The 16,311-nt window shown below is 35.7% G+C and overlaps 2 protein-coding genes across 2 annotated transcripts; one reads left to right on the top strand and one right to left on the bottom strand.

Moving 5' to 3' along the window:
- The first annotated feature begins 8,143 nt into the window (after nt 1-8,143).
- LOC127093489 (indole-3-acetic acid-induced protein ARG7) lies at nt 8,144-9,406 on the top strand. Its single transcript, XM_051032432.1, has one exon. It carries the CDS (start codon nt 8,323-8,325, stop codon nt 8,770-8,772), a length of 450 nt encoding a protein of 149 aa, XP_050888389.1. The 5' UTR covers nt 8,144-8,322; the 3' UTR covers nt 8,773-9,406.
- Nucleotides 9,407-10,505: 1,099 nt separating this feature from the next.
- Nucleotides 10,506-14,931, bottom strand: LOC127091547 (uncharacterized). Its single transcript, XM_051030214.1, has 2 exons — nt 14,846-14,931; nt 10,506-11,454 (listed from the first exon to the last, which is right to left on the bottom strand). The coding sequence occupies exons 1-2, from the start codon at nt 14,929-14,931 to the stop codon at nt 10,506-10,508; spliced, it is 1,035 nt and encodes a 344-aa protein (XP_050886171.1).
- Nucleotides 14,932-16,311: the final 1,380 nt, after the last annotated feature.

Below are 16,311 nucleotides of genomic sequence, written 5' to 3'. Positions count from 1 at the left end.
TTATTGTATATGACAATGGTGCTCAATTCTCTAGCACCCCAGTTGTTGAATTTTGAAAAACTTGGGAATATTAAATCGATTCATTTCGGTAGAGCATTCTCAAGCCAATAGTCAGGCAGAAGCATCAAACAAAATCATTTTGTCGGGGATGAAGAAGAAGTTGGACGAAGCCAAAGGATTATGGTCCGAGCACCTGCCTAAAATTTTATGGTCTTACCACACTATGCCGCATTCAACTACTCAGGAGACTCCTTTCAGGATGGTTTACGGTGATGATGCAATGATATCTGTTGAGGTCAAAATTCCGACATGGAGACGTCTAGATTTTGATGAAAGTGTCAACTCGAAAGGTTTAAACATTTCCACGGACTTGTTGGATGAAGTTAGGGAAGCGGATGACATCAGAGAATTCGCTGCTAAATAAAGAATTTATCAGAGGTTCAATATCAAAGTGAGGCAGATGGGATTTCACAAGGGGGACTTAGTGGTAACAAAGTGAATGATCTCACGAAGAGATGTAAATTGGCTCCGAATTGGGAAGGACCATACCGTGTTCGTCAGAGGTTAAATAAAGGGGCTTATAAATTAGACAATTTAGAAGGTGTCAAAATACCCAGAACTTGGAATGTAAGTAGTCTTAAGTTTTATCTCAGTTAGACTGTATAATGAATATAGTGAATACAAAATTATGGGGTTGCACTCTTTTCCCTTGCAAGGACAAGGGTTTTTAATGAGGCACTCATAGTTAGAAAAATGTTTATATAAAAGCAAAACCTAGGACATGATCAAGGATGAAGTCCAAGCGAAATTTAAGCCTCTGGTATAATCAACTTCGGTCGGGTAACATTTTATAAAACCTCTGGCCTAACTGAAGTCCAAGCAAAATTGAAGTCTTTGGCATAATCGGCTTCGACCAGGTGACAAATAATAAAACCTCTGGCCTAATTGAAGTCCAATAGAAATTAAAGCCTCTGGCATAACCAGCTTCGATTGGGTAACATTTTTAGTAAAACCTCAGGCCTAACTGAAGTCCAAGCGAAATTGAAGCCTCTGGCATAATCGATTTCGATCGGGTAACGTTTAATAAAACCTCTGGTCTAACTGAAGTCTAAGTAAAATTGAAGCTTCTAGCATAATCAACATCGACCAGGTAACATTAATAAAACCTCTGGTCTAACTGAAGTCAAAGTGAAATCGAAGCCTTTGGCATAATTGGTTTCGGCCAGGTAATGTCTAGTAAAATCTCTGGCCTAAGGAAAATCCAAGTAACTTGGGGCTTCTAACATATCAGTTGCGCCTGAGTAATGTTTAATGAGAACCTCTTTTCTTCATTTAACACATCAAACCCATGGGGCTCTGAATGTTGTATCACACTTATGAATTCAAAGGTGTGATTAAATTATCACTGTAAAGCATCTGACTTATCTTAATATCTTATACTAGGTGGTCAAGATAAGATAATTACGTCGACCTACAAGATCAACCATAAATCAGTAACTAAAATAATAGTGAGTGAAATCAAAGGGAGCGCACAGAAGAGCAAAGAAATAACGTCATCACACAACCTTTAAAAGGCTTAATTGTTTAGTAGGAAAGCGGAATAGTGTTCAAAAGGTACAAGGTGCACATCCCCATTGATGGCCAACAACAAACTTAAATTAAATTCAAATTTCATGATTGTTCGCCTGAGCCTCTAATATTGTATTATCATCCATCACGCCTCTCGAGTTTTCTACTTCAGGCGAAGCCTCGTCCATGTCGACTAGTTGCCCATCCACCCCAATTTTAAAGAAATCAATCCTTGAAACACTCAAATATGGTGAGATACAGAGAGCTTGGGCTTTGGCCCTCTCAAAAGCTTTGTCACTGGTGAAAATAAAGTCCACCTGGGCGTCTTTCAGTGATTCCTTCAAAGTCTCATTGAGAGTCTTAGATTGCCCTACTTCTAGAGTTAAGCCAACATTGACTATCTCCAATTCCGAGCACCTGGTTGCCATGGTTTCATTTTTCTTAGTCATTTCTAATAATTGAGATTCTCATAGATCCTTTTGATTATTCATCTCAGAATGTTGTTTAGTTAAATTCTCTAGTTGAGTAGTCTGTGTTTTTAAGTCATCCCTGGACTGGTTCAACTCTCTGTTAAGACGAATCTCGTTATGCTCATGCGCGTCACCCACTTAATATAAACCCATAGTCATAACAACACACCTAATCAAGTATTCCTCGAGGTTTTGGGTCAATTTGGGAACCAATAAACTTTACTTTTTCAACATCCTCGGTTGCGCTTAGGTGATCATAGAGGAACCTTAACTCGTCAAAACTATTAGACAAAAACTTAAACTCGGAAGAGGGTTTGGTTTGATAACTACTACTTGAATCTTACATAAGAGTCGTAATCACTAAATCGACTTGACTGCCATCGTCACTCATCAAAGTTTTCATTTTCTTTGGAGAAGTAGGTTTTGGCTCCCCGGAAGTAGGAATAGATGTTGGTTTGGGGTCTGATGTGACATCAACTACTTTAGTAATATCCAACTTCTTTCGTTTGAGGGCTCGGGTTAGAATGTCCGTAAGGTCACTTTTGGAAGCAGATTGATCTCCACGCCTTGCTCTAGCCTCAACCATCAGATTCTTCTGTTTAGAGAGTTTGAGGTTTGTTATGTTAGCTTAAATAAAAAATCAAGATCAATAAGAAGGATGATTAATGACATTATACTAGAGTGATAAGTAAACATATATACGATTACCCAAAAAGTTAGAAGTTTGTTGGGGTCATTGATCATTTGAAAAAGATCTTCGATTTTCATTACCCAAAAAGAGTCCAAGAGGACTAAAGATTGAATTTCAAAAATATTTAATTTATCATAGTCAAAGCCAGAAACAGGTAAGGGGTTATCCGACAAGTAGATCGAGAAACGATGGTTCCCATCTATATCATACATAAACTGGGGACATCTTGTCCCACTTTTAACTCGAAATTTTTTGTCTTTAAATCCCTAATAGTTAGTAGTATAAGCTTGCAGAAATCTCTTTCCTGGTATTCCATTAAGGGAAACCCAACCTCCTTTCTCGACACCCTTTAACTCGAAGAATGAGAAGAATAAGCCTAATGTCGGCATTATGTCTATCGTGTCAACAAAAACTCTCAAAATCCCTAATAAAGCCCCATCCATTGGGGTGTAATTGTGAGGGAGCTATGATTAGGGTTTTGAGACAGTCAGATTCGAAGTCGGTAAATGGAAAGAGAATTTTAAATCTTCAATGAATCCTGAATAAAAATAAAAATATTAGTCTGACACTTCTTTGGGACGAATATTGCATCATACCCTTTTGCCAGTTACACATGGCTCCAAAATTACGTCATCTTCATTTTCAGTAGAAGAGACTAAAGTAGAAGAATGAAGCTTCAAGATGTAACTTTCATCAACAACACTATGGTCGTAATTTAAGACCTCTTTCTCTATCAAAGATCATGTTGCTTCCATCTGAATTTCCGGAAAACCTGAGGAGGAAGACTCCAAATCAGCGTTACTAATGTGGGAAGGGATTTCGCCCTAAACTTCTCTAATAGTTCAGTCAAAATTTGCTCTATTCAAATAACCCTCGAATTCTCGCATATAAGAATTCCAAATCCTATTTCTATCACTAGTAGTAAGAAAGATTGAATATGAACACATAGTAAAGAAAAAAGATAAGAAATGATACTTGAAGTTCGAAGGTTGGAAGACCAGCGGATAGATGCTCAGGTCAAGAGATATTTGAATAAAAGTTGAACCTTTTAAAGTATAGTTGTAACGATCAAGAATTTGTAGCAAAAGGGAAAATGATGAAGTGGGAGTTCCCATAAAGTAGTCATGATGAGGAGAGAGAAAAAGTTGTCATCCTTAAAAAGTAACTGGCGAAAACCGAGTATTGCATCATAGAGAGATCGATGAAGGCTTTGGCTCTAAGCAGAAAAGGAATTTCCAGGCTTTTCTTGTCTGAACACTTCGACCTTTCAGACCTCGTGCTCGGAGGACTTATGTACATCCTAGAAAGTTAGTTGACCAATCAAGGTATAATATCGACGTAGCCTATTTGAGTATATGGATTCTTTAAAGTCGAGTTGGAATAACAATCGAGTATGGTAGGGTTAGCAGACCAGATAGTCGGGTTATCATCCACTAATCAAAATTCGTTTAGGACATCAGACCTACTAATCGGAATCCGGTTAGGATATCCGAGTGAGCAAGATGGAGCCTACCTTCCATAAAGCCGAGAATGGTCTAATTAGTACAAGTCAAATCCGATGACAAGACCAGGATGTCATTTAAAGTGTCATAAGAAAATAGTTACAAGGTGATACATCATGGCAGGGAGTTATAATTAGTGAAGAGGCAGATGTTACATGACAATTATAAAGACGGTGGACATTATTGATAGATGAATTTATCGATATGGAGAGTCAAGCAAAAGGGGGGGGGGGGGAGAAGGGGGTGGAAGCCTATAAATATGAGGATGTTTAAAGGGTAAATGATAAGAAAATACGAGACAAGAAATACATAACAGACACTCCAACCAGTCGTTTTAGACTCTCCTTGACTGAAAACATAAAAGTCAACCTTTTAGTGTTTTTTAGCAAGAACATGTGCAACTAAGGATATGTGAGATATAAGGAGAGAGATATCCAATCACCACCCCCACCACCATAAATAATTAAGCCAAGTCACCATTCTCCCTTGCGCCTTTATTGTCTTCCCTTTGGCATGACCATTTAGGTTACCTTAGAGCACTTATTTTAGACTACGTCATGAGAATTGAATTAATTGAATATCCTATAACTAAACATATTAATTTAAATTTTGCCACTATTTTCCTCTTGATAAACATGTTAATTTTCATTTGTTGATTCTTATAATTCTACTTATATTCCATTTGATATTTTACATAGTGATGTATGTATTCTCCTGTATTTAGTTCCTTAGCCAAAAAATAATTGTGCCTTTTTCGGATGACTATCAAAATTATTTGTCGATTTTTTCAACCATAAACAAATATAAAGTTTATTCCTCTTTTCAAAAATTAAAAGCATATATCAAAACTCAGTTCCAACGGAAAGTTAAAAATATTTAATGTGATAATGGTAGATAATGTGTGAATGATCAATTTTAAATTTTTTACAAATCGAACAAAATTTTCTTTCGCCTCTCTTATATTTATAAATCCTCTCAAAATGATACCACCAAAAGAAAAATATGGTTCGTTAATAATTCCATAAACACCTTATAAGTTCACGCTTCACTACCACCATTTTTTGCCACCATGTTTTGCATATGGAAACATATCTCTTAAACATTTTACTAAAAAAAGTTTTCATTCTCAATCAACTTTTCAAATACTATACTAGAAGGATCCATCATACTTTCACCTATGAATCTTTGATTGTTGATGTTATCCTTTATTACCTTCCACTATGATACATGATCTCCAACCTTGTTTCACACTATGTGTCTTCTTAGGTTATCCATCACATCCTCATGGTTACAAATGTTTTAATTTATCTTCCAATAAGATTATTTTTTTTTCATGTAATCTTTGATGAAACCTAAAGTCCATTCTCCAAGTTACATACTCCAAAATCCACAACAATTTTATAGATAGTGGTTTCTCATTTACATCATTAACCATTTACTAGATGATTGTGGCTTACAAAATTACCTACCGACAAAAATATCACATCCTCAACGTCTCCTTCCCACTCGGCCTCCCTCTCCATCCCCACAATTGTGTCCTTCTCCATCTAAATTACAACCAATATTGCCTATCAATCTCAAACCACATCTAGATCTAACATAACATTTTCCTCCCATTTTTCAATTCAGTTTGAGTTTATAAACTAAACCTATCACGAGGATTCAATATGGTATCTTCAAACCTAACCACAAATACTACAAACTTTACACATGTGTTACAAAACACTCCCTTTTAACCTGATGTCTCCACTCAAAGACCTGAATTGGAAAATGATTGACTATGGATGACAAATATAATGTTCTTATTAAAAATACGACTTAGGATTTAGTGCCGCATCCATATTATGTTAGTCGTATTTGATCTATGTGGATTTTTAGACATAAGCAAAATATGGTTGTTCTTTTGAGAGGCATACAACCTGACTTCTAGGTGATGATGTTGGTCAAAATTTGATGTGGATTACGCACAGACCTTAATACCGGTTGTTAAATGGAAAACCATTCAAAATATGCCCATTATTATCTCTCTAAAGCATGTACATTCATCAATTAAATGTTGAAGATGTTTTCCTACTTGGTGAAATTACAAAAATAATCTACATGTGTCAATCATTTGGTTCAAGGAACTGACTCATCCATATCGTGTTTGTTTATGGGCATATTATTGTATGGTCTCAAACAAACCCTAAAGTTTGGTACAAATGATTCGTAGATTATATTTCATCTATCGGTTTCTTCCAAAACAAGTATGACAACTCTTTATTCTTCTACAAGAAAAATACTCATATGACACATCTTCTATATGTTGACAATATCATTATCACCACCTCTACTGATGATCTTTGGAAATCTCTCATATCACTTCTCAGCTCTGAATTTTCTATGAAATATTTGTGACCACTTAGTTATATTTTGGGCATTGATGTCACTCAACATACTGTTGGTTTATTCTTATTTTAGAAAAAGTATGCAGAAGAAGTTATTGAAGATGTTATTATGTCCTTATGTAAGCCATGTCATACCCTACATAATGTAGAACTGAAGTATAACACAAAAAACAACACTCCATATGCAAATCCATATCGTTATCATAGTCTTGTAGAAGCTCTGCACTATCTCGAAACAAGGCCACACATCTCCAATGTGGTACAACAAATTTGTTTATTTATAAATGATTGAATGCACATGTAGGTTCTTAGGAAAATCTTGGGCTATATTAAAAATACTAATCAATATAGACTACACCTTTATCTATCATCCACTATATCTATGAGTGTACATGGGTTGAGTAAACTCTCAAAATCCGGTCAAACCCTCTCAAATTGATCCAAAAAAGTGAGTTTAAACAGGTAAATGGGTCAATATGATTTTCGAAAATGAAAACTCATTCAAACTATATGGTTTCGGATAAACGCATACTCAACCCACTCAGTCCAAAAATATTACCATTAACTACTATATATTTTTGTTTTTGTAGGTCTCTTGATGACTTGATATACGAACTAATATTTATATATTTATCATTGAAATTTGGTTGAAAATATTAATGTTGAAGTCAATACTTCTTTTTGAATTGTGGAAGATATTTGAACAATGTTCTATAGTCTTTTATTTTTTATTTTTTATAATTGGATGAATTGTGACTTTAATGTATTATTACTTAGTTTCTTCAATTTTATAATTTGTGAGTCATGATTTTGAATTATTTATGGTATTACATTTTAATTATTTTGATGTGAATACTAGTAAGTTCTGAATCATTTATGTAATTCTAATTCTATATATTACCATAATACAACTTTGATTTTTAGATATTTAATATTAAAAGAATATTTATGACACATCATTTATAATTACATATAAGAAAGAAGAAAAAAAAAAGGATGATTCATTATTCAACCAAATCCAACCTACAAATATATAGTTTTATCCAAATCAATCAAATGATATCATGGATGATAATTTTATCTCATCCAAACTAATATACTCTCTATATCTAATTTCTTAAACATTTCCGGATTGGAAAAACTATCTAGATACTAGAGAGCCTATATTTATGTTATTTCCGTTTTAAAATGAGTTACTTTGTGTATTAATTCACATAGGTTACAAAAATTTATATCAATAAAAAAGATATAGTAATATTTTTATAAAAAATAATCCTATGATATATTGATACTTCTTAATTAAATTTAAAATATAAAAAAATAATTATAGATACGATTGATAAAAGTCATATTTTTAAAAATGATTTTATTTGAAAGAGTTGATTGATTTTAAGATAGAGGAAATAGTAATAATACACTGAGGGAGTACATTATAAGTCACTTCAAGTTCTAAGTGCACCTTTAAATATGATTCATTTTCAGACAGCAGTTTGTAATTATAACGAAACACCAAGGGCATTTTCCCAACCTCGCTTCTATAAATCATCAATCTCCCCCCACTATACAAAACCCCTCACAAACTTCCTTTTCTCTCTCTCTCTCTCTATACTCTATTGTTGCATCTTGGTCAAACAATAAAACAACACTGCAGAAGCAGCGAAAATAGCATCCTCAACGTACACAAACCTAAGCACAAACAAAAAATGTCTGCAAAATGCAGTAAAATCCGCCACATTGTGCGCCTCCGCCAGATGCTACGACGCTGGCGAAACAAAGCACGCATGTCATCAGCTAATCGTGCACCGTCGGATGTACCCGCCGGACACGTGGCAGTCTGCGTCGGAACTAACTACACCAGATTTATCATGCGCGCGACCTACCTGAACCACCCCATTTTCCAGAAGCTTCTTGTTCAAGCCGAAGAAGAATACGGTTTCTCTAACCACGGTCCTCTTACCATCCCCTGCGATGAAGAATTCTTCCAAGAAGCTCTCCGGTTCATTTCCCGGTCTAGCAACGGATCGAACCGGTTTGTTAATCTCGAGTTTGAAGATTTTCAAAGACGCTGCCACGTGGGAATTAGAAGTAACGTGGATTTTTGGCCTGAATCTCGACCGCTCCTCCATGGTTTAAGTGAAAAAAATATTTGGTAGCGGTCCAACCGAACCAAACCGGTTAGTTCGGTTCAGATCGTTACTCACTCGGATTCTAACTCGTGTTCGGAGAATTTCAACCAATGTTTGAATGAACTCAATTTGAGTGGCATTCAAGAGAAGGTATCTGATCTCATCCCAACTCGAGTGATTAATCTCTGCAGTTGCGGATATATTTATTTATACAATGGTAAATCGTGGGTTTGATTTTTAACCCTAATTTTACTTTTTGTATGGTGGTGAGGATTGGAAAATTGGAGGGATGAGATATTTTTTAAAGCCATCTCAGTTGTATTGTATTTTATTTAATTTATGTGCATTATTATTGTTCTATTTTGCACAATGAAAAAAAAAACAATTTTACAATGCTCCGGGGAATGATATAAGGAGATGGCTAGAAGCGAGTCGTCCCGAGTTGAGATCCGAGTGAAGGAGGCGAGTTGAGGATTATTGATGTAAATTATTGTGTATGTATGTAATGTAATGTTGAATCATGTTCATGAAATGACATGGAGGTGTAGAGAATATTGAATTTTTAAATCTGATTGTAGTAGTTTCTCTTTCATTATTATTGTTGTATTGAATAGTATTTGGGGAATCTTTTCACGATTAAAAAGAAAAGAAAATTACTTTTGAATTATTTTTATGAAGTGAAATAAAATAGGAAGTTGCAATGAGAGGAGCGGTTGTGGGAGTTATAATGATGGCATCCCACGTGAAAGTAAGAACAAAAAAAGTGTCTGCTCTCACTTGTTGTTCTCTACTTTCTCCCAAGCACCAGCCCTTCCATTCCGGTTTCTCGCGGCTAAAATGGTAAAAGCTTGTGGGGGGCATATCTATAAAGTTAACACCTTGGAGAAATATTATATACAATTATTGATCTCATATATATAAAGAGAGAAAAATAAAGATAAAATCATATTTACTATGTACTATACTAGAGCTCTCGCTGTCAAAATAGAAAATGATTTGGAGTATTTGGGTAACTTATAAGGTTTGGGATTTTAAATTAGAGCGAGAAAGCTAGGGGAAAAAAAAAAGTTCTAAGAAGACATTTTTAATACTATTTGAAATGATCTCGGGCTGTAAGGTGTTTTTCTTTTAAGAATCTGTTGATTGACATCAATAATACGTATTTGTGGTTAATTGATAGAGACTTCAGTGGTGCTAAATTGTACGATTGATCAAATTCTATTAATGTATCTTAGTATTTCAATTGGGTGAAATCTTGGTCGATACTTGTTTTGGAATCTTGGGTAATTTATAAGGTTTGGGATTTTAAATTAGAGCGAGAAAGCTAGGGAAAAAAAAGGTCTAAGAAGACATTTTTAATACTATTTGAAATGATCTCGGGCTGTAAGGTGTTTTTCTTTTAAGAATTTGTTGATTGACATCAATAATACGTATTTGTGGTTAATTGATAGAGACTTCAGTGGTGCTAAATTGTACGATTGATCAAATTCTATTAGTGTATCTTAGTATTTCAATTGGGTGAAATCTTGGTCGATACTTGTTTTGGAATTGTCAAGTATCTAGAATTGTATGGCAGATAGAATTTAAAACATGTTACTATTGAAGTGGAAAAACAAAAATGTGCCTATGTGTTATGCAGCAGAAAGAAGAGTCAGAAAAGAATTTGAGAATTTCTTACGGTACCTTAAATGTTTCTTTTTTTTTATAATCACTTGTATTAATACGCGCAAGGGGTGCAACCCAATACAAAAGGAACAAAGTTACAATCCAATGCAATTAGCAGGATTAGCAAACCACAAATCTCTAGAAATATCTATATTCCCCTTAGACAAAATAGAAATCCAATCCCACCCAATTGATTTAATAAGCAATAAAATCTCCACCACATTCCAATTAGAGTGTTCAAAGACCAAACTATTTCTAGCATTCCAAATGCTCCAACAAACCAAAGGCCAAATAAAAGCGAAAAAAGATGACTTCACTCTACCATCCAAAGAATTTAATAGAAATAAAAGCACATCTTCTCCGGTAACAATAGTATCAATATCCGAGCTTCCCAATAGAACATCAAAATCCAAGCCAAACCACGAGAACACTTCCTTCCATATAAATTTAACTTTACCACACTTCAGAAAAAGGTGACCAACAAATTCCTCTTCTAAATCACATAAGGGACAAAGAGAAGCTTCCACCCCTAAAATCACACCTCTATGCCAAAGTTCTTTTCTCGTCGGTAAGGCTCCCAAGATCCATCTCCACCCAAACAACTTGACTTTCCACGGAATAGTAGCTTTCCATAATCTTTTAAGTTCACAAAATCTAAAATCACTACCATTAGAAATAGCCATATTCAATGTATACAAGCGTTTAAAAGCATTCCTAACCGAAAAGCCCCCCACATCTCTCCACCAAATTAATTTATCAACCCCATTCGTACACGGTTTCACATCCTTAAGAATCTCTATTAACTCCTTCCAATCCTCCAATAATTCACCTACTAATAAGGTTGAATCAACACCCACCTTCCAACTCCACCCCCCATTCTCCCATAAACCACAATTAATCACAAGAGCATTAGGAAAAGAGCAAACCTCAAATAAACGAGGAAAAAGAAGCTTAAGAGAACTATTTCCCAACCAACAATGCTTCCAAAAAAGAATAGAATTGCCTCTTCCCAATTTACAAGAAATTGAATCACCAAGAGGAGAACTATTTCCCAACCAACAATGCTTCCAAAAAAGAATAGAATTGCCTCTTAAATGTTTCTAACGTGTCATGTGAATTTTCACAAATGTATTATGATTTCGGAGATATATCTTTGAGCGCATTTAAACAAATATTTAATAAAGATCATTCTGAATTACGTCTTATTTTTGTTTATTTTATTTCGGAAATATATCTCCGGAATGATTTCGTAGTTATGTCTCCAAAACCGCATCCTATTATCTTGTTCCGGAGATGCATCTCCGAAACTTGTCCTTAATCAATTTTAAAACAGAACCTACTATTTTATTGACAAAAACATAAATGTTGTGATAAGGAAGATAAAAAATGCATAAAGACAAAATATGAATAAAAGGTGAATATATAACACTCCATTTATATTGAGACACAAATATATATAATTATTTGTCTGGTTAAATAAGAAATTAAAACGAATTGAAATATATGTCGCCGACTAAATCTATAAGTGGTACTCCCTTGGAATTTTGTGCATTCAATTCTTTTTCAATTTTTCAATGTTGTTCAATCTCTCAAATTCTTGCATCTTTTCCATAAAATGATCCGATCAAGTCTCGACTTTTGTAGTTGAATGAGCCGTCAACTCCGGTGATGTAATTGGTATAGGGCATCCCGATTTCAAATAAACTTGAATGAAATTACTTGATTTTGAAAGCCATCCAATACACATGATATAGTCATTTGGATTTTGGGGTGGGGCGGTGTGCAGTGGGAAAAAGGTTTCCGAAAAACCGTAGTGTGTCGGGTCAACACACACTATATCATACGCACATGCTATTAGGTGACCCATTTCAGAGAAACGCGTCCATTTTGTCTCCGGTCCCGGACTGCTCAAGGAAGGAACAAGAGACTCATAAACTGCATCGATTTTTTCTTTCTTTCCATACAACCGTGAGTATGATTCTTTATGCGTCTTCAACTCTTGGATAGGTTGATGTCGGACAGGTGTATGATTATCTTCTCCTTTACCGAGTAAAGTCGAAACGGATCAGTAACTGCAATTACCGTCCCCCACAACATTGACGATCCACTCGATATATTTATGCATAAAAATCGGCATCTCGTCGATCAATGGAATCTTGAGTGGAAACGGCGTCAGAGAAGGTTTGCTAATGCGAGCTCCTTTGACAACACTTTTTTTAGATTTTGGAGTCGGTGAGTCGAGAAAAACTTTGTCAACATGTTTAAAATATGAAGGAGATCGTGTAATCGAATTGTCATTCGGTATAGGCTTCATTTTCATTGGAGCACCTTTTGTTATTAAACACAAATCATGGTTATGCAAACCACATATCTCATTAATTCTCCAATTTTTATTTCTCAACATGTAACCACAAACCTTAAACGGACAATAACATTTTCTTGTATTGGCATTGTCTCTTTTAAAATTCTAGAGAAGAGTTCTATATTTCCCGCTTCTTTCGCAAATCATTGTCACAAAGACACATCTTCTATTCGAACCATTATCGGACCTTCCGATAACCACACCAAATCCAAGTTTATAGGTCTGCATACGAATCCATTGAAGCATTTGATCACGAGATTTAAACTCTTGCTTGTTTTTAAAGTCGTTGCCAACATCTACCGCCTTCACAACAACACCTTGAACATTCAGAGAAACAACCACACATTGGACATTCAGAGAAACAACTTGTTTTAAGAATACATTGGGGTGAACCATATCTATTGAAAATAATTAAAACCATAACAGATCATAAGCGTTAATACTGTTGCAGAATGACTTCAAAAATGAACACGGGCAAATTCCGAAAATGCATCTCCCGACAAGTTCATATACGTTCCGGAGATACATTTCTGGACATGACGTAACTTTTTTCAGTAAAAATGAAAGATTAATGTGAGTAATGCAAAGGGAATAGAAGAATCTTTACATGAAATTCCATCTTATTTTACTCCATATGATGTGATGAACAAATATGATGGAGATTTGGAGTGAAAAAATGGATTGAGAATGAAGGGTTTGGTTGAAAACCATCCATGTCAACAATGTTTTTGTGATCATGCAACTGATTCTTTTATCAGATATTTCCAAAGATGCATCTCCGAAAATATCTAACATGCAAAGGTGATGTAAATTTCAAAATGCCGCCCATAATTTCGAAGATGCATATCCGGAATATCTAGTGAATTGTTAAATAATTAAGGTCTTTCTTAAAATGTTTCGGAGATGCATCTCCAGAATAAAAATTTACTCAACATATAGGGCGCCTCTCATAATGGTCTTACTTGAGTGTGCAAGAGGTGCATTCAGAGATGCATCTCCAAAAATGAAGGGGCATTTGTGAAAATTCACGTGGTGCAGTAGAAAGATCTAGGGTGCTTTAAGAAATTCTGAAGAGTTTCTCATCTCAGGCCCAAGAGAAATTGTGGAAGGCCCAAACACCTCAATGACTATGAAGTTCCAAAGGAGAGAAAAAAAAGGATAGAATCTACTAAGTATTTTAGAATGTATTTGTTATTGCAAAGCCTTGATTCACGTTATTGGCATTTGTAGTGAGTCAACAAGAGTTAGTTAGAGAACTCTTGGACTGTAGTGAATGAAAGTACTATAAGTATTAGTTGTTAATGTAATAAAAAATAGGCATGAATGAAAGAAATTAGTAGATTTACCCTAGATTTTTTATCGTTGTAGAATCTGCATTATCCATAACAATATCCATAACAAATTGGTGCTCTTATTGAATTGATCATGACTCACCCTCCACCACTCCCACCACCACCATCCATTGTTGAACTTTCTGTCACCCTCAATCAACTCCTCCACAACCAACAATCATTTCAAACTAGCGTTTCCGCCAACATCAACACATTAATATCATAGTTTCAGGAATTACACGCTCGCATTCCACCACCAGGGTTGGCGTCACCTATGCCCTCGACTGGATCTGATATTCATTCTTCTCCCACTACTACCACGAAGCTCGATATACCTCACGTTAATGGCACTGATCCCTTAGGTTGGATATTTAAGATCAACCAATTTTTTGACTATCATATGATGGCGGAGGACTAAAGGCTTCGCATCGCGTCTTTCTACATGGAAGGCAAAGCTTTGACAAGGTCAGCTTTCTTACAATCATTGGAGTCCCAATTCGCTTCTTCTCTCTATGAAGATCCCAAGGGTGCTATGTTCAAAATTTCCCAAACTTCCTCTGTGAAAGAATACCAGGCTCAGTATGAGTCACTCACAAATCGCATCGTAGGCATACCACCTCCCTTTTACCTCAGTTGCTTCATCTCCGGACTAAAATCAACCATCCATCGAGAGGTACAAGCATTTTAACCCCTTTCACTGACTCAGGCGATACACTTGGAAAAACATCAGGAAGAGAAATACCTGGATTGTACCCCATTTATGGCGAAATCATTCCAACCCACCGCACCCAGAACCGGAAGTTCCTCCTCCTCCTTCAAACCTCCCATCGTTGTTAACCCACATAAACCACTAACACCTATCAAACGAATTTCCCATGACGAATTACAAGCTCGAAGGGAGAAAGGATTATGTTATAACTGTGATGAACGCTTTCGCATGGGCCACCGTTGTCGCCGTATGTTTCACCTCTTGATCGTGGAACCTGAAGGGATGGATAACACCGCCAACCCTCTTCCTGGAAACGATTGGGAAATCCTGCATGATTCACACGAGATTCATGGGTCAGATCAATACCCGACCCAAATCAGCTTTCATGCCCTTATGGGCCACTTGATCCCATAAAACCTTTGGGTCATGGGCCAGATCCGAACAAGCGTAGTGGCTATTTTGATTGACATGGGAGTAACCACAATTTTATGCAGGATATGATAGCTAAATAATTGGGCTTAACAACTGAAGTGGCCCATTATTTCAAGGTCTTAGTGGGGAACGGAGAAGAGCTTCAATGCACGACCATGTGTCGCAATGTATCCTTGTTTTTGGGCCAGCAGGAATTCCATATTGATATGTTCATACTTTCAATCAATGGTGTGGAGTTGGTTTTGGGGGTGTATGATCGCGACTTAGTAAGTCTATGGGAATCGTGACTGCAAGTGCACAGTCCTATCGCGTAGGTTTAAAGATTATCGAACCCACAAGGACTAATAATCGAACGTATCATGGTCTAATGTTGCTATGTAAATCTAAGGCTGATGATCGTTCTTAGATTGGAGGGATGAAGAGAAAAAACTACAACGTAACTAGAAGGTTAATAAAGATATGCGATATAGGGATATCGGTATGTAATGCATCAAACTTCGGGGATTCGATAGATAGTTGGTGTAATCTTATTGGTCAAAATATTCTTCAGTAGAAATTATTTATAGAAAGGACTTAGTCTCACACTCTCGTTTTTATTGACTCTGACCATACTCCTAAACCATAATGCTTGGCTCTCGCGGTCTCATTATGAATTTAAAAGTAATTTTTGAATATAAATTAAGTCTAATTAATCCTAAAGCGCTCTCGCTGTATTTAGGATTAATGCTTAGTTTCAGCTATCTGGTTAAATTCTCAAGCTCTCATTCTTGTTGACCATAACCTTAGTTTGTTTTGTACTCTCGTACGAAAAGCAGTTTGATTAAAATAAGAAACTAAAAACCGGAAAAATAAGTTTTATAAAAACTAACACCAATTATTTATGAATCCCGTCGTTTCGACGGTCTTTACATACCGATACCTAAGGGTTTAGCTGGACATGGATCCGGTAACAGACATGGTATTTGGAAAATCAAACATGCAATAAGGCATAAATAAATAAAACATCAATCAAAATAAAACCTGGATTACGAATTGAGAACTCGAACTGAATCTTGTTTCTTCGATTA

The sequence above is a fragment of the Lathyrus oleraceus genome, chromosome 6, assembly GCF_024323335.1.
Source record: "Lathyrus oleraceus cultivar Zhongwan6 chromosome 6, CAAS_Psat_ZW6_1.0, whole genome shotgun sequence".
Taxonomy (NCBI): Eukaryota; Viridiplantae; Streptophyta; class Magnoliopsida; order Fabales; family Fabaceae; genus Lathyrus; species Lathyrus oleraceus.
Note: the sequence above shows the minus strand (reverse complement) of the source record. Positions and strands in the feature narration are given on the sequence as shown.

Bases quoted from the DNA above. Each gene is read 5' to 3' on its own strand.
- LOC127093489 (XM_051032432.1), top strand. From the start codon at position 8,323: ATGTCTGCAAAATGCAGTAAAATCCGCCACATTGTGCGCCTCCGCCAG.
- LOC127091547 (XM_051030214.1), bottom strand. From the start codon at position 14,931: ATGGGAGGTTTGAAGGAGGAGGAGGAACTTCCGGTTCTGGGTGCGGTG. The intron at 11,455-14,845 runs GTATTTCTCTTC...GTTGGGAAATAG, and splicing joins ATAAATGGGGTACAATCCAG to TTCTCCTCTTGGTGATTCAA.